The 19,614-nt window shown below is 37.5% G+C and overlaps 1 protein-coding gene across 2 annotated transcripts; it reads left to right on the forward strand.

Annotated features, from left to right (window-relative positions):
* The first annotated feature begins 2,621 nt into the window (after positions 1-2,621).
* Positions 2,622-14,672, forward strand: Fuca (alpha-L-fucosidase). Of its 2 annotated transcripts, none has more exons than XM_067789003.1 (7): positions 2,622-3,071; positions 3,129-3,270; positions 10,957-11,063; positions 11,132-11,381; positions 11,453-11,679; positions 13,910-14,325; positions 14,402-14,672. In XM_067789003.1, exons 1-7 carry the CDS (start codon positions 2,855-2,857, stop codon positions 14,519-14,521), a joined length of 1,479 nt encoding a protein of 492 aa, XP_067645104.1. In that variant the 5' UTR covers positions 2,622-2,854; the 3' UTR covers positions 14,522-14,672. The 2 variants fall into 2 exon arrangements, with proteins under 2 accessions (XP_067645104.1, XP_067645105.1); XM_067789004.1 differs by having other exon boundaries at positions 2,629-3,065; positions 14,402-14,671.
* Positions 14,673-19,614: the final 4,942 nt, after the last annotated feature.

Here is a 19,614-nt window from a genome sequence, read left to right on the forward strand (position 1 = left end):
CTCGTACATTGAACCAGTGCAAGCTTGGTTTACTAAAGATTTAAAAGCTTTAAAAAATAAGAAATCACGTTTATTCAAATTATATAAGAGAACCGGTCTACATTCATTATGCACAGTACGCTATTTTCCGTCATAAGTATTTTGAACTTAATAAAAAGTGTTATAAAGCTTACATATGTAAAATTAAAAGAAACATTATTTGCCACCCGAAGTCTTTTTATGATTTCGTAAATTCTAAACGCAGAACTAACGGATTTCCTTCTGCCATGAAGTTTAGAAATAGCATTTCCAGCGACGATCAAGAGATTGCAAACTTCTTCGCTCAATTCTTTCACTCTAATTACTCTGCTGTTGTTGATTCATCACCTACAAATTATCCGTATGAGCTCCATTCTAGTAACTCAATATATGCCCCACATTTGCTGCCTGAAGATGTTCTACTACATCTAAAGACCCTAAAAGAATCTTTCAAATACGGTCCCGATTTGATCCCAACATGTTTTCTTAAAAAATGTGCGGAATACATTTACCAGCCCCTTACTGATCTGTTTAACCTCTCTTTAAAAAATGGCATTTTCCCGATTGCTTGGAAGGAATCTTTTCTTATCCCACTCCATAAAAAAAGAAGCAAGTCGTCTATTGAAAACTATCGTGGAATAGCAAAGCTCTCCGCTATCCCTAAGCTTTTCGAAGCAATCGTTACTAATCACCTTACATTTTCCATTTCTACATTCAGCATGGCTTTTGTAGAGCCAAATCAACCACAACCAATTTGCTTGAATTTACAACTCACGTCTTTAATGGGTTTAGAAAGAATCATCATACCGACGTTATATACACTGATTTCAGCAAAGCATTCGACAGAGTACGCCACTCATTACTTGTTTATAAACTCGAATTGCTTGGTTTTCAACCTGGCCTAACTCGCTGGATCTCCTCCTATCTTTGCGGTAGAACTCAAAGAATCATTTTTAAAAACATTTGTTCGAATGTCATCGATGTTCCCTCCGGTGTGCCTCAGGGCAGCCATCTCGGTCCTATTCTGTTTTTGATCTTTATAAACGATGTTTCCACAACTATAAAATATTCTAAAATTTTAATGTATGCCGACGACGTAAAACTTTTTAAGTCATACGCGTCGGTTGAAGAACGTTCTATACTCCAGGCGGATTTAAATCGTTTAGTTACTTGGTGTAATGCGAATTTTATGCCACTCAACATAGAAAAATGTAAATCCATGTGTTTTTCACGTGGGAACATACAGCCAGCTTCCTACACAATTAATGGCCAAACTCTGGAAAGCGTTGATGTTTTTGTCGACTTGGGAGTTACAATGAATTGCAAACTTAGTTTCAACCCTCATATTAATGCCACAGTCAATAAAGCGAAAGGAGTTTTAGCATTTGTGAAGAGATGGGCAAAGGAGTTTGGTGATCCTTACGTTACAAAAACCCTTTTTACATCATTGGTGAGGCCGATATTAGAATATGGATCGATAATTTGGAATCCGCGTTATCAAGTTCATGTGGATAGACTAGAATCAATTCAAAAACAGTTTTTACTTTTCGCCTTTAGAAATCTTCAATAGGACTCTCCGTATAATCTTCCTCCTTACACTAATCGATTAAAACTAATAAATCTTCCTAGCCTTGCAAGTCGTAGAGAAATGCTAGGTGTACTATTTATGGCTAGACTTTTAAATGGATCGATTTCAAGCCCATTTCTATTGAACGAAGTAAACTTGAATGTTCCATGCCGAGTTTCAAGGCATTATAAACCTATAATTCTTAAACAATGCAGAAGCAAATTCCAACTACACGAACCTTTTCTATGTTTGTGTGAAGATTATAACTCTCACTCGAGAATAATTGATGTTTCGGACTCGCTCTTTGCCATAAAAAAGACGGTTCTATCTTCTCTTAATAATTAAAAAATTATATTTATACTTTTAGTGTATTGTATTTTGTGAATCTATATTACTCAGCTGATGAGTTTCTCTGTAGCTGAGCGGTTTTAGATCTCGGCGCTTAGCCACTGCCTCTCAAAGACTCGGTAACAAAAAAATTATAAGTAACACATAAATAAGAATTAGGATACAAAAAAAAAAATAAAAATAAAAAAAAAAAAAAAAACAAAAAAAAAAAAGTATGTATGAATTAAAAAAAAAAAAAACAGGATTAGCCTGGTTTCATCGGGCCACTTGAGCACAGTGCGCTGCCACAACGTCCGAGAAAAAAAAAAAAAAAGATATACTTGTAAATGACTTGCTGATGTTGGATTCTGACGAAAATGCCTGCTGTAATGTCTGCAAGGTTGCATTCCTTTGAGTTTACCGCGTTTACACAATGAAATGTGCGCGTAAATTTACACAAATTGTGTAAATGATTTTTCATACAAAATTTGACAGCTCGTTTACGCACTAGATAAATTTATACGTTTACACACTTTATAAGGCATTTATAAGGTTACATGAGTCCCCCTATTATTTTTCATTTTAACTGCCGTTTAACTGTCTTCATGCTTTCTTATGTTTAGTAACCTTCGCTGGCTAATCTTCATCATCTTCAAAACAAAGGTTTCCCGTCGCGCGGCTTGCATTTTTTGTCCGTTTGTATGCTCTTGGAACAACAAAATGTACTCTAGGTTAGACAGCAGATCTATTGTGCTCGCAGTTTGAAGCTGCTCTTTCAACGCGTTAGTTCTGGTTTTGTGCTCGCAACGCGGCATTTGGCATTTGTTCATTTACGTTCGTTGTAAAATTAGCGGCAGTGGCGGGTGTGGTGCGGCTTTATTAGTCCGGTGTTTTTTTTTTTTCTTTTACATTTCCCTTACGATTGTAAATTCTACAAAAGCAATGCTCAGCCAGTTGTTTTGTGCGCACATTCTTATTTATTTGTTGATAATTAGCTGCGCTACATCGAAACGCTATAAACCCAATTGGGCTAGTCTTGATACACGCCCCTTGCCGAACTGGTATGATGAAGCGAAAATTGGCATCTTCATACACTGGGGCGTATATTCCGTGCCCAGTTTTGGTTCCGAATGGTTTTGGGAAAATTGGATCAGTGAGTGTTAGTGCAGATGAATACCGACATCTAATTGTTTAATTTAATTTTAATTTATTTCAGATTTAAGAGCTCCAAATTACTTGAGTTTTATGAAAAACAACTACAAGCCTAACTTCTCTTATCAAGAGTTCGCTCACGAATTCACTGCTGAATTATTTAACGCTACTCAATGGGCACTTCTCTTTCGTGACAGTGGGGCAAAGTGAGTCAAACTACTTACACACGTAGAGCATACAGGGCAAGGATGATATATGGATTTTTTTCATTTTGTACCAAACGAGAAAAAAATGTACCAAATCATCCAAAAATGTACCAAAAGTATTTGGATGTGAATTTGAAGCAAACTGGAGCTATATTCTGCTTCTTTATCCAAAAACTGTTTTTAGTCAGGACACTTTCTTACACAAATTAAAGGTAGTGTAACGAATTTGCTGCAAATCCTCTTATTTGCCCCTTTTGCTAGGTTCGTATCGCTAAACTGTTGAATAAATAACTCCAATATTGAATAATGGAAAAATGGCCTTTATTAAAATGCTTCACAATAACACTCAAACTGTGCAACGAATAGCTTAATAACCAAACTGATAGCTCAAATGAAACTCCACTAATCAAAATAATACTGGTATTGCTCGCTAGATATCTTCTTAGTCGTAACTGCTGATCAACTCAAATCAAACTGAATTACTTCTTACTCGCTGGCGCCGCTTTTATAGTTTACGCTGCATACTTCTAGGCTCTTCGGTTTCCAGAACTTACTAGTTGTTTCGGCTACAAAATCGCCAGCCACAACTACGTGCACAAATTATTGCTCTCTCTTGTGACAACTCAGATAAGATATATGCACGTGTTTGTGCATTGCCGCTCCGCTGCTCGTATACGTACATATGTGTAGACGCAATTATTTATTCGTTTATGTAGATACATAAAGATTGAATTATTGATGTGAATGTTCGTAGTTTGCGCACATAGGCATATAAGTAAATGCATCTGTGTGTGACATCTCTCTGGGCTGCCTTATATATGTGTATACTTGATTTAATTATTAACGTAAATACTGCTTGGCATGGCCTTAGCATCGCCTTAGTGATGGGATAATTTAGTGATGCTAATATCCGTGACACTGCCCTCCACCTAAGTCTGATCGTCCCGATCAGACAAATCTCTCGATCTAAACGTTGCTAGCCTTTCTACTTCCACACGATGAGCTTTGTATGCTGGTTTACTCAATAATGACGCCGTTACCTGAGTCAATGCATGGGATACCGTTTCAGAAAATGTTTGCTTTGGGTTCGCGTATGTGGCTCGCTTCGTTTCGACGTCCCTTATGCCATTTATAAAGCTCTGGATCTTCACTCTTTCCGTGTATTCCACGGGTGCATCCGCATTTGCAAGATGAGCCAATCTTTCAATGTCCGAAGCAAACTCCTGCAAAGTCTCGTTAGCTTTTTGGTAGCGGTTTTGCAATTCTATTTGAAATATCTGTTTCCTGTGTTCGCTTCCGTATCGCCGTTCTACAGCAGCCATCAATGCGTCATAACTGTTCCGTTCGTACTCTGGAATAGTCTGTAAGATTTCGGCAGCTGGTCCTTTCAATGCTACGAAGAGTGCGGCAACTTTATCTTCCACATTCCAGTTGTTCACTGCTGCGGTCTTCTCAAACTGTAGCTTAAAGACCTGGAAAGGAACAGAACCGTCAAAGGATGGTGTTTTTACCTTTGAATTACTAGTTGAGACTGCTGGGCGATTCAGTTGCAACTGCTCGATACGTCCTCTCAAAGCATCCACCTCGGCCTCGATTTTTTCTTCAAACTGTAAAATTTTTGTATCTTGCGCCTCCAACTTCGAGGAAATACGTCCTTCTTGCTCTTCCAGTTGAGCAGAGATTTGCGATGATATCTGTGCTGAAATTTGAGCCGACATTTCGGATATCCGTGCCTCTTGTGCTTCAATCTTCGCTGTTATACGGTTCTCCTGCGATTCCAGCTGAGATGACATTTGCGACGACATTTCGGATATACGCGTTTCTTGTGCTTCCATCTGGGATACCATATACGTCTTCTGTTCTTCTAGTTGTGATGACATATTTGTGGATATTTGTGATGACATTTCTGTTATACGTGCCTCTTGTGCTTCCAGTTGAGATGCCAGTTGCGACGACATTGATGCTACTGTCGATGTTTGTGCAGATATTGCAGCCAATATCATGTTCAAGTCTGTGCTGCTAACCGTCTGCGATGTTTCGTTTTTCTCTTCAATTTTCGTTGTCTCCTCGCCATCAAGATGAAAGACATACTCTTCCACATCAATTCCTTCTGCTTCCATTGCCTCTCGAAGCCGTGCCTGAAGTTCAAGTTTAACGCCGCTTGTATTCAATCCACGGCTCTCCAACTCCTTCTTCAGCTGCTGGATCCTCAATTCACTGAACTTTGCCATGTCCTTGTTGTCCTCTAGAATTTATCCAACAATTCCTCTTCTGACACCAATTGTAACGAATTTGCTGCAAATCCTCTTATTTGCCCCTTTTGCTAGGTTCGTATCGCTAAACTGTTGAATAAATAACTCCAATATTGAATAATGGAAAAATGGCCTTTATTAAAATGCTTCACAATAACACTCAAACTGTGCAACGAATAGCTTAATAACCAAACTGATAGCTCAAATGAAACTCCACTAATCAAAATAATACTGGTATTGCTCGCTAGATATCTTCTTAGTCGTAACTGCTGATCAACTCAAATCAAACTGAATTACTTCTTACTCGCTGGCGCCGCTTTTATAGTTTACGCTGCATACTTCTAGGCTCTTCGGTTTCCAGAACTTACTAGTTGTTTCGGCTACAAAATCGCCAGCCACAACTACGTGCACAAATTATTGCTCTCTCTTGTGACAACTCAGATAAGATATATGCACGTGTTTGTGCATTGCCGCTCCGCTGCTCGTATACGTACATATGTGTAGACGCAATTATTTATTCGTTTATGTAGATACATAAAGATTGAATTATTGATGTGAATGTTTGTAGTTTGCGCACATAGGCATATAAGTAAATGCATCTGTGTGTGACATCTCTCTGGGCTGCCTTATATATGTGTATACTTGATTTAATTATTAACGTAAATACTGCTTGGCATGGCCTTAGCATCGCCTTAGTGATGGGATAATTTAGTGATGCTAATATCCGTGACAGTAGATTAACAGGGAAATATGATTTTTGAAGAAATACTTTTCCAGTAAAAATAATAAAAGAAGTTTATCAATTTAAGCGTACAATTATGTATATATAAAAACATTTCTTCAGTAAGGAACATAAAATTAATATTTCAAAAAATTAACAGCTGCGTACAATGCAAAAGCATTTCATAAAAACATTTTAGGTACAAAAGATTTAGATTCAAGTATAAAAGTTGACAAATTGTCGCCTACATCTATACTAATAACTCATGTTTCAATCACTACATTAACAGTTCTTCTTCTTTGAGTTCTTTAAATACCTCAGTTGACAAAAAGTTTCTTTTCGTATCTTCATATATTATGACAACTATTGTTAGTTGATTTCATCAAGTCTTTAGTTTTTATTAATTTCGAAACTGTGTTTGTTTGAATTCAATTTCTACACTTAGTTTTAATTAAATTTTGTATACAAAATATCCTTTCTACGTTTGTGGATGAATGTAGAAACGACAATATGCCTTGAACTATTCTATAAATATTGGAAAACATTTGCGCATTTCATTTATTTTTAACTGATCTTAATTCTTCCCAAAAGCTGCATATACTTAAATTCTTGAATTTTTTAAGGCTCTCATGCGCTGCTAAAGCTCTAAATTCAGAATTAATTTTCCCTATTTTATCAAATGCAGATTTCCGAAAATATACATTATAAACACGACTTTGCAAAATTTCAGATATAAGATTAATATTTTACTTACTGCTTTTATTTTCAAATACGTAAAGATTAGAATAATACTTGAGTGCCCCAGAATTCTATCTATGACTGTTTGTCTAGAAAGCCACCTTGTGGGAGCGTACTTTAGTATAACATGCATTTCTGTACCGAAATGTTCTTGAAAATTCTGAAAGTCTGCCCTCCCAAGGGGGCTGTTCCAAAAATGATAGTTTGCGTCTTTTAAAAATGTATCAATTTTGTTGGGAAATACATCACAAGCGGCCATTGAAGCTAAATTTAAAACGTGACAAACACATCCATTAACATGCAGATTTCGAACAATTTGCTTCAGCCTTGCTTGCACTCCGCTTTTTGCTCCCATCATAACCGAGGAATTGTCCGCAGTGAAACCAATCAATTTTCATGTGGTATTGAATGGTCTTTCAAAGATTTAATAATGACATTAAAAATACACTCCGTGCTACTATCGGTCACAGGTATCAAATCTAAAAATCTATCTGTAATTCGAATCGAAACTGCCAAATTTTTTGATATACATATATCAGTCGATTCATCTATTATTAGAGAGTAATAATTCCTCTGACAAAATGCAATTATGGATTTATAATTTTCTGGTCCTGTTATTATAGTTATTATTTTCTGTGCTTTAATTCTATTGATGCAAAATTTGTTCACAATTTTAAAATCAGTTATGCTATTTTTCATAAGCATATTTAAATGATCCATAATTGCAAATGGCAAATTGTGCTCGGCAACAAACAAAACAACTTAACTATATATTTTCTTCGAAAAATTTAAAATGGTTTTGTACATTTAGAGCTGCTTTGCAAATGAAGTGTAGTGCTGTATTTTACAAAAATGTACCAAATATGTCAATGTAGTACCAACGTACTTTCGGGAAGCGAAATGTACCAAAAAAAGTACAAATGTACCATGATTATCAACACTGATACAGGGTAGGATAAAAGCAATAGTAGTCGGACGGAGAATTAAGTTTCGTAATAAATAAAAAATAAAAAAAATAAACACTTTAGTTAAATACTTTATATATGTACATTAGACCGGGTCGATTTATTAACCGATATCGCGCCATCGATTTTTCGATAGGATTTGGACTCAGGAAAAAAAAAGTTCCAGTACGCATACCCAAAAAAATAATTTTCGAGCCTGCGAAATTTCATTTTTTTTTTTTTTTACTTTTTTCGACTTTGATTTTTAAGGTTCTTTTCATGACCTACTAAAAAAAATTTAATTTTATTGTAAAGTTTTCATGTATACCCCGTCCGACCCAAAAATGTCCGCTAAAAGCGTTAGCGATAACAATTTTTTAGTGGACATTTTTGGGTCCGACGGTATACATATGAAAATTTTTTTAGTAGGTCATGAAAAAAACCTTAAAAATCAAAGTCGAAAAATGTAAAAAAAATGAAATTTCGCAGGCTCGAAAATTATTTTTCTGGGTGCGACATCGGTTAACTTTCATCCATACAAATCGACCCACCCTAATGTGCATATAATAATTATTAGCGGCCACTTTTCTTAGAAATCGAACATAAAAGATTCGGTTGTCGGAGAGTCAAGTAATCAACATAGTTTTGATGTATATCTCTGTCTGCTCATCCGCCTCCCCTGCTTCCAGTGTGTTATAATTATCATCATTTGGACTTATATTCCCGAGTTGCTGATAAATGCTGGCCATTATCGAACATAGCAGGTCTTCTGACATCATCAAATACCGTATGAATACCTGGTCTTCAGTATGGTGCTTTTTTGCCTTGCCTTGGAAAGCTAGGAGCTACATCATATAGCCATCCTAGGATAGCGTGGTCTTTCCCAATCTGTTTGACTCCGTTGTCCGATGCCGCTGAGTCGAGAAACAAAAAGGCGCAGTTCCCTTCTTCCCGTCGCTCATCTTTCTGAAGTAAGCTGGATTTTCCGTGTTATCTCACTTTTAGCTTTTTAAGGACTTTTTCAACCCTCTCTTCTGTGAGTCAAAATGATGCGCTCTCACTATTTTACTTTCCCTGCTTTATTTTTTGCTTTTACGGGTTTTCTACAACTAAATTTGTTCGATTCCAATACTTTCCCGTGTATTGAGCTCAATCGTTTTATCTGCAGTAGCGAGGACTACTCGCTATATAGCTTCTGTCGTCGAATTGTCTTTGACCTGCTTCCACCGCCTAACAGGTCAAGGCCGGGTACCCGTTTTCCCGGTAGGTTAGGTTGGCCACGGCTCCCAAGCGCTGGAACTCTAAAGCGTTCCGCTCTTCCTTCGCTCTCCTTTTAATGGCAAACCGGCAGCTCCTCCTTCCACGACGAGTTAGCTGATGATGCGGTCGGATCGGATCGGCTTTCTAATGAATTATGCAGTAAATATCGATAGGATTTGGGCAGAGCTTTTTTCCAACTTTCGGCAGCTGCAAGGCAGACGAATTTTCACGGTGAAGCTTTTAACGGCAGAAATACACTCGGAGAGTTTGTTACATTTTGCACTAGATTTGATGTATGCTTTTGGTAAATCTTCACGTCTACGCTTGAACAGCTCGCCAGGTATCTTGTAGTTGCCAGTAGCTTATACCGTCCTCGATAGGGGGATTAGGTTCATCGTGTTTATGCTACTTATAAGTATGGAGATGTATTCCCTCCACGATTTATGTACAATCAGGACGTCGTTCATCAAAGTACCTATGTTGCAGGAGCTCATGCAGGTCTTGAAATTTTCTGTCTTCGTTTCGCATTGCTTCGCGGATTTAGTGAGAATACGTTCACCCACTGCTCGGTAGCTCCGTTAAATCGAAAATTTCCCATATCTAGCAGGTTCGGGGGCCGAGTGGACTGCCTCTTGCAAGAGCAACTTTTCGACTGCAAACTTTTGTTTAACTTCCACAAGATGGTACCCAATCTAATATTGAGACCTCAAAAAACACTACTAGCTTACTTGTTTCGTTCAGGAGGCAGTTATGTGGACGTTGGTCCTCTCGATGAATAAAAATCCCGATCTACAAGCCTCATCATACCTGTCCTGATGTACGGCGTGGACGGTGTCGACAGAGGATGAGATGGCGAATATCGAAGGAGGTATATGACGATAGTGCAGTGAATAAAAACACAAAGGCTTCGCTGGCTAGGTCATGTTATGCGAATGAACGAAGACGCTCCGACCAAGAAAGTATTTCAGTCGACACGGCAGTTTGAAAGCAGAGTAAGGGAGATATCTCTACTGAGTTGGGAGAGGAATACTTGGTGCGGTTAAGCGCCAATTAATGATGATGATGAGGATGGTGCATACTATTGCCCTAGAACCTAGTATAACAGGTGCCAATATTTTAGGCCGACGTAGACAACAGGTATAGGAGTCATGAAAAGATGGAAGCTGACTTCGAGTTGAAAACCATTCCTTGTCGAGTCTGGTATTGAAGCCGCCTGGTAGGATTTTAATATAATGAGCGGTCATATGACTGGTTCAAGTTCTTACAGAAGGAACCCTAATACGCATATTTCTACATTTTCTTTGGTACGAAGGTACAGATAAACGATATTCATCACAACAAATCCACCTCCGCTGTCACGCTTCTCTGTGATCTCTGCTCGCTGATTTTAAAAATAGTCCCAAAAATAGTTCCCAAGTGGTCGCAAAGTGACAATGGTCTTGAAGTGACCTTTGAGTAATCTTTGTCAAAATACCGAAACAGTGACTAAATGATTTCCACCAACGCTACTGGCCACTACCTAATATTAGTTCGGTATTTTAAGGATAAGTGCCATGGAAGTTTCTAGATTGATATTTTTTGTCCTTTATGTGTGACTAAGAGTGAGAGAGAGTTAATCAAGAAGAAAAAAAGGCCCAGTGATGGTGATGTCAGTCAAGCAGTCGTCTCTTCCATAATTTGTCAGTGTACAACAATAAAATTTTTCTGCGACCCTCCTTTGATTAAAACATTTTATTGATTAGGAGTTGTTAATTCTTTTCTCCCCTTTCAGATATGTCGTACTAACCAGTAAACATCATGATGGCTATGCTCTCTGGCCTTCTACAGCATCTTTCAGTTGGAACTCCATGGACGTTGGTCCAAAACGAGATATCATACGTGAGTTGTAGTTTCACGCCTTCACGCAAAGTTTCCCATTCAATGAAAGTTTCTTATATAATTTCCAGGTGAACTCTCTTCCGCAATACGCCAGCAGACCTCCATAAAATTTGGTCTATATTACTCACTTTTCGAATGGTTTAATCGTCTCTATATTAATGATAAGCTGCATTTATTTTTGGAACAAAATTACGTTAGTCGAAAAATGCGCCCAGAACAAATGGAATTAGTTAATGAATATTTGCCGGATGTTCTGTGGTCGGATGGCGATTGGGAGGCTCCAGCAAAGTATTGGAAATCGGAAGAGTTTATTGCTTGGTAAGTTGAAATTTTTGAAGAGATTAAAATTACAAAGGTGATAAGATATATTTTTATTTGTGTAAATGTAGGTTATATAATGACAGTCCTGTACGCGATACCATTGTAACCAATGATCGTTGGGGCTTTGCCACTGCTTGTCGTCATGGTGATTTTTATAATTGTCAGGATCGTTATAATCCTGGCGTTTTACAAAAACACAAATGGGAAAATGCCTTTACTTTGGATAAACGCAGTTGGGGTCAACGTTTTGATGTGACACTTCAGGATTTCATGGCTTCGGAGGAGCTCATTGCTGGTAAGCTTTAAATAAAAAAAAATTAGAGGTTTACTAAATTTCTCAATGAGTCCAACCATAATTTACGTGCCGCTCATTTAGCTGCTTTTCGAATCCCCCCTCCCCTCCTGCGTGACGAACCTTGAAGCGTGTTGGCTTGTATACGTGAAAGAGCATGACGCTGACCTTAATTCCCTTCTCCACCTGTTTCTCTAACGTCTATCACGTCTTTTTTCATGCTCAAGACCTTGTTTGCTACGTCTTTGAGCTTTTATTCGTCACACTATTCACATGTGTGCTTAAAAATCATACGGCTCATCATTTTACCCTCTTTATTACACACCATTTACATCACGGATAGGACTACAAATTTTCCGTAGAAATTTTCTCTCGAAAACTTCAAGGGCCATCCCATTTTCTCCCGCGATGTATGTATGTATGTGATTCCGAGCCAGGGCAGTTATGATAAGGGACTTGCAGCTCGTGGCTTTTGTTCCTCGATAGAGGGCGTTGAATACTTTAGTTTGCCTTCTCAGTCTCAAATAGCACTTGTTAGCAGGATTTATTCTTTGGGTCGTTTTAATGCTGACATTGATTTCGCTGTTAATTAATGCTAGTTTCCAGATAGATAAAGTCTGAAATTATATCCCTCAACAGTGACGTGACTGCAAAGATACGAATTCACCAATTTTTTCTTGGATTACTGCAAGTACTTCTCCTTGTTCTCTCACAAACCTCACTTTTTCTTGATTCTTTATTCAATCCATAGCATCCCATCTACCGCATCCTTAATAGCAGCCACTTCCGTCTGGAGGGCGCTGCAATTGGGCCGCCTTAACTTCAGGCTAACATTGAGTTCCTAGCAGAATATTCCTTCAGCAACCCTCCACTTCAGCCTCGATCCATCCTTGAACAGCTTAACCAAACTCCATTTTAATTCCCATGTCATTCCTCTCCAGTGAGAGGATATTAGTAGAGAATCTGATGCACGGTAGTCCGACCTGCCAGGGATGAAGTTGGAGCCGAATACTAGAGTGCCCGTAAATTACAAGCTTATGTCCTCAATCTAGAAGCCTAATTGCAGCTCCCGATCTCCTTCTACATTCTCGGGATTAGATAAAAAAGCAAGAAAAGTGGCTTTTGCCGTAAATGAGGACACGACAAAGTACTTGTTTTCATCCAAGAAAGGATCGGAGCATTGGTGCCTTGGCAGCCACGTCACTGTTGACGGATATAAATTCGAGACTCTGAAGAATTTCATCTTATCTTATCAAACGGGGAATAATTCTTGCCAACAAGTGCTATTTTGGACTGAGTAGGCAATTGAAAAGTAAAGTCGTTTCTCGATGAACAAAACTCACGATCTACAAGTCCCTCTTCCATACCTGTCCTGATGTATAGCTCGGAATCATGGAGGGTGTTGAGAGAAGCTGAGGTGGCTCTTGATCCAGAGAAAATTTCTCCCGATGATGTATTTCCTGTCGGTGATGCCGACGGCGATTATAAAAGGAGGTATAATGATGAACCGTATGAGCTTTACGCAGATATGACGATGGTGCAACGAAAAAACCCCAAAGGATTCGCTGGCTAGGTTATGTTATGCAAGTGGACGAGGATGCTCCGGCCTCCACTGCGCTGGGAGAGGCAGGTGAATGAAGACTTCACCTCCCTTGGTGGTGCTCCCAATTGGGGCCAGTGGTCAGTTATCGCGAAACAGCGATAGCTGGCGTGAGTTGTTACGAAACTGGCAAAATCGCTTAGGCGGTTGGATGGTAGGTGTTACTCTTACCTTCGCCTATCACTGCCCCGCTTTCATCATTTTCTCTTGCCATTTGCCCCTCGATAGCCGCCTGTAGCGTACTCACCTATCATTTCATGTGTCTTTCTGCCATGATAAGCTTCTCAGTTAAAATTCATGTGCCTTGCAGATGCGGTTCGGAATTGGCTTAAAATATGTCCCTCCAATTTGGATGAAAATATTGAAAACGAGCACGACGCAAATTGGATGGGAAGCTCGGCCTAGATCTCCTAGGAGGTAAATCGTGCTTGTACTTTTTTTGTTTAACTGCCCCAGGACAGATCCTGAAGGTCTTGAAGAAAGACTTGATGTCTCTTAAAGGAATTTTTTACCAAAATATAAAATGAGAGCACAATCGCTTCATTTATTAGTGATTAAGAATGATGCTTAAATAGGTTGACAATAAGAAAGGAAAAAAAGCTTTTCCATTAATATTTATATTTATACTTTCAGAAATTGTTAAAACCGTTAGCTGCAATGGCAATGCACTAATCAATGTCGGTCCCACGAAGTATGGTACAATTTTACCCATATTTGAGGAACGTCTGCGTGATATGGGTAAATGGTTGAGTGTTAATGGGGAAGCTATTTATGGCTCGAAACCATGGATTTATCAAAACGACACCATCACTCCCAATGTTTGGTATACACAAATGATGGATCCCACCAATACTACATCAATTATTTATGCAATAATTTTGGAATATCCATATGATACAAACGAAATCGATTTATATCCGTTGGGTAATTTGAAACCGGATAATAATCCCTCAGATGTTTTATTGTACGGTTATGAGGATGGAATGATTGAGCTTAAAACGGGAGATATGAATGTTGCACTTTTAGGAATGGAGAACACTGAAATTAATGTAATTAAAAACAGATATAGAGACATTATTTATTTAAAACTGATTGAAATTCAAATTTTATTTTATTTATTTGCAGTGGTCGCTGAATGGCAACAAATTACATATTGTATTACCGCCAAAGAATCATATTGATAAGAATGGTCTGAAATTTGCTTGGACATTTAAGATTACCAAAACTACGCACAACTGGCGTTAAAATATTTTTAAGACATATTATGTATTTATACTTTTTCACAATTGTATATGTAAGTACTCATTTACGCAAATTATAAATAAATAAGAAAAAAAAAGGTAAGGCGCGATAACCTCCGAAGAGATTTTAGGCCGAGCTTCGCTTCCAATTTGCGTGGTTCAACTTTTTTAATTTTTCCTACAAATTGGCGGGACGATTGTTTTATGAGGACGCCGAATCCGTATCATTTTTAAGCAGAAATGCATCCGGAGTGCTTGCCAAATCACTGCCACCTCGCTTAGAAAAAATTGATGACAGTACCATATTCTGATTTCCTGATTATACTGATATTCAAATCCTGATAACCTCATAGCGCTATATTTGCGATAAATTTTGTGCCACACTATTCAAAATAAGGTGAGAAATGTGTCGAGGGATGGGGTGTTCAAAAATGGAGGGATGGGGTGTTCAAAAATGGTATGCCGATAGTGTCAAACTCAGGGCACCAGGCTGAGCCGTGTTTAAGGAAATCCTTACCCTTCCATTTGACCTCTGAGAGGGTTGACCGTTTAACTGTCATTAGTCATGCGAACAAATATGATATTTAAACTACAACATATTGAGGAAATTGGGGAAAAAGAAACGGAAACTGGAAGATGAACTTTCAAGCCCGTAGAATGACTGCACGATAGTGTTACGAATTTCAGTCACCCAAAGGTAACGTTCGATGGAACTCTTCCCTTCAAAGCACCGAAATTTAATCTAAAGTACAAAGCCGCAACAAAATCCTCAAGCACTCCCCCAAAGAGGATAGATATAATAAGAGCCGCCACTCGTTATTTTTAGGCATTTACTCGATGTAAACTGTGAGGTAGTCGCAACTATGTCCCGCCTATGGAAGCAGTGGTAGAGGGCGGCCCCCACTCCGTTGGAAGGACCAGGTGGAAAACGATTTACACTCCCTTGGTGTGACCAATTTGCGCCGGTTGGGGGAGCGAAGGAGCGACTGGCGCGCCTTGTTGGACGACCATAACCGTTTAGACTGTTAAGCACCAATTAAGTAAGTAAGTATAATGATTTCTCGGTTGAGCCTTAAAAGTTTAATATATTGGGTACGTTAACGCAACTTAACTTAAGAGACGTTTAACGCATCTGATTAAAATTAGGAAATTATTTTGTTTTGGGCTCCCTTAGGAGAATAGAAAACCAGGGGAAGTCTTTGTTGATCTTTGAATTTTTTTAACCTTTTTCTTTTACGTAAGAGTATTATTCCTAATAGTCTTGTGCCACGGAATGAAATAAAGCGGTATATCAATTTAGCCAGCAAGAACGCAATTAAGTTAAGTTGCCCGACCGAGGTCCCACACCCGAAAATATTATAGGTTGTACTACTCTCGAGTTTTACCAAGTATATAGTATGGCATTTGTGGCCGGTAGCCAGCGGTATTGATGCAGACAAATAATATAATTGGTACCAGAGGCTATTCTACAGCAAAAGAGCTAGCAGGCGATGTATCATATACCAACAAAAAATACCCTTTACAGCTCCGGTTGTATGGAGACTATGACCAAAGATTTGTGATGAATTGAAAGAACTGGTGCTTAAACAAGACTATGGTGACTGGACCTGTGATGGGCCATGACTAGGAGGGGATCCCGATATTCGCATGTGAAAGAGAACATTTTGTAAACTTTGTAAATGTTGAGATTGGGATAGTTTTGCGAACTTTTTGAGATAATTTCAAGAATGTTTAAAGATCAATTCCAAAATCATTTTGAGACTGCTTCGGGACTATTTTCGGTAACATTTAGGGAATTTTAAGCGTAACGTAACTTTAACCTTACATTTAAGCAATACATACATTAGGTCGGGTCGATTTGTGGGGAGGCAAAAAAATCGCCCATTGCTCTGTGAAAATCATATTCTAGGGATAAAAATAAGAAATTTTTACCATGCCGAAGAAACCATACCTCTAAAACGAATTCTGATGTACGCCCCCCCCCCCCCCCCTTTGGGTCGTAGGGGCAAATTTTGAAAAATCCCACTTTGAAATGCCTATGTTTTTTCTTTTTGGAGTTTATTTTTCTCTTTAGAAATTTATTTAGTCAGAACACATGTAAATGAAAAAATGAATTTAACTTAGTAATAGAAAAGAAATTTAAAAAAATTATTAGAAATTAGCGTTTTTACAACCCCCTTTTAAAACCAAGGCATCACTGTGATGCATTTGCATGTCGTAAACATAGTTGTGTGGGTTTTTTATTCAGCCGTTTTAAAAAATGAAGGTATCACTGTGACACAATTGCAGATCGTAAAATTGCTTGTGTTGTTTTTTTTAAGCCACCGCAAGACACAGCAGGTAGAATTGAAATTGCCCCTACCCAAAAGTTCGACCCAAAGGGGGGACATCAGAATTCGTTTTAGAGGTATGGTTCCTTCGGCAAAGTTTCTTATTTTGATCCCTAGAATACGATTTTCACAGAGCAATGAACGATTTTTAAATCGACCCGCCCTAACATACATAGTTTTTTTTTTTTGCTAGTTTTCCTGTATCCAATCCTCGTGAATGTCTTAATAACTATTGTGATCGTGTACATATCTGTGCCAATCCTCTTGATTTTGTATGTGTTGATGACTGTGATGTTGTGCAAGCCATACTCTCGGTAAAATCCAATGCTGCTGGATTTGATGGAATCAGTGCAAAGTTTCTTAAAATTATACTACCTATGATCCTGCCGCATGTGACCTACTTAATAAATTCTATCTTAACAACTTGTGTTTTTCCTAGGTGTTGGAAAGCTGCCAACATTATTCCTGTACATAAGAAAAATAATGAGTACAGACCCATTTCTATCCTACCGTTCCTGTCAAAAGTGACTGAGCGTATCATGCATAGACAAATAATGTCATATGTGCGGGATAACAAACTCCTTACAGACCAGCAGTCTGGTTCCAGACCGAAGCGTAGTTGGACTTCGGTACTGTTGGACGTAATCGCGAGCATTCGGATGGAAATTGATGGCAGTAATCTAGCCTTTTTAACACTGCTCGACCATTCCAAAGCATTTGACTCAGTCGACCACGACGTTCTATGTTGTAAGCTTAAAAATTTGTTTAATTTCTCTGGTCATGCCATTGCTTTGATTGGGTCTTACCTTGCTGACAGATGCCAATGGCTTGTCAATAAATCCTGACAAATCGAAATATATTGTCATTCGCAGGAAGACCTCCGATACACAAGCTTTAAACAAGGTAATGTTGGGCGGAGCAGTCATTGAATATGTTGACACAGCAAAAAATCTTGGTCTAATCTTTAACAATACTTTGACGTGGAATAATCACATCTTTAGATCAGTAGGTAAAGTGTATGAGATGCTTCGTACACTCTTACTAGCACAGTACTTCACTCCTTTCAACATTAGACTAATTCTTGCGAAAGCGTACCTAATACCAGAGAGGATAGATAGAATAAGAGACGTCATTTCATGCTTTTTGCGAAATTTATTTGTAATGTCCCATTTGAAGGGTAATTTTAAATTGCTTCTACCCATTTTCATGAGGTATTTTTGATAGTTTTAAAGGATCGTATTAATTAAGCAATTCATCCTCTTTCCAACAATTACAATATATATTAACATAAACTTCTTAAAAATGTGCAGAAGGCAATTTTCTAATACCCGCCAATCAGGTACATTACAAATAAAAATTGAAATGACGTCTCTTATTCTATCTATCCTCTCTGCTAATACCTACGCTACTGTATGGATGTGAGATTTTTGCTAACTGTGACTATGTATGTAAGAACAAAATTAATGTTGTTTATAACAACATTGCCAGATATGTATTTGGGCTTAAACGACTTGACCATGTGTCTGCTTATGCCAAAAAGTTGCTAAACATTTCCTTTGAAAACCTGTTAAAAGTCAGAGTGCTAGTATTCATACATAAGGTTATCCATACTAAGGAGCTAAGCTACCTGTTTCTCCAATCTTCAAGGTCAGTACAGCTTGTCTATACTAGACACAGAACTCTCACCTCTGAACACCAGTTCTTTATAAGTGCGGTTCGTCTTTGGAACTCTCTTCCTGTTAGATTAAGGCAACTAAATAATACACTGCTTTTCAAAAACGAGGTGACCAGTTTTTACAATAATTACAATAATGGATAAATACTAGTTATTTACAACATGATTATATATGAACGTATATGTATTCTTTTACAATCTATATATATATCTATTTTCTATAATATGTTAATCTTAATTATTATTGGTATATTTCACTTTCCTTCCCTCTTCTTCTGCTTCTACTTTCATCCTTTCTTTCTGTTTAATTAATTACACCTAAGAAGTTAAATTGTATATAACACGTGACTGGGACTTTAAGATAATTTTGTTTTAAATTGTTGTGTCAGGATAAACATTTATATGTTAATAATAATAATAATTTTAGAGCCATATACATACATATGCTTTAGAGCGGGTCAAATTGTAAGGATGGATTTTTTTTCATCAGGAGTATAGCTAAAACGTAATCTGTATATGATTCTAAGAAAAATTTGTTCAAGACACCATATCTGTAAGTCCGATTTCTAGTCGCCGACTTTTGCAAAATGGATATTTTCCCATATGAATGTAGGGTTTGGCCAAAAAATCTGCATAGCTTCTGATATAATTATAGGAAAATATCGTATTGGGCTTACTTTAAAGGTATTTTACGTACATTTCAGAATCTGTATTAATATCTATGGCGTTTTTGAATATCAGGCTATCATCAGCTAGATATCAGGCTTAAATTATGAGAAATTAGCCTAAAATGAACTTTTAATAAAATATCATTTTTAACAAATTTCTTATGGAAAAATTGTTTTTCTTTAAAGCTAAAATAAGATCAGAATATTTCCAACAACTTTCATTCAGACAGTTTTTCTTTTTTCGAATTCGTTTTAGTAGAAAAAATTTTCAAAAAAAACCTATATTTTCAAGCAATAAACAAAACAACACAGTTTTTATAATTTTAATGTAATTTTTTAAAAAATTATTTTTTTATTTAGAATTGACCATTTTAACGTATTTTTCAAGATAAAAGTAATGTTATGTTATTATTTTTTCAAAATA

The sequence above is a fragment of the Eurosta solidaginis genome, chromosome 5 (genome assembly GCF_040869045.1).
Source record: "Eurosta solidaginis isolate ZX-2024a chromosome 5, ASM4086904v1, whole genome shotgun sequence".
Classification (NCBI taxonomy): Eukaryota; Metazoa; Arthropoda; class Insecta; order Diptera; family Tephritidae; genus Eurosta; species Eurosta solidaginis.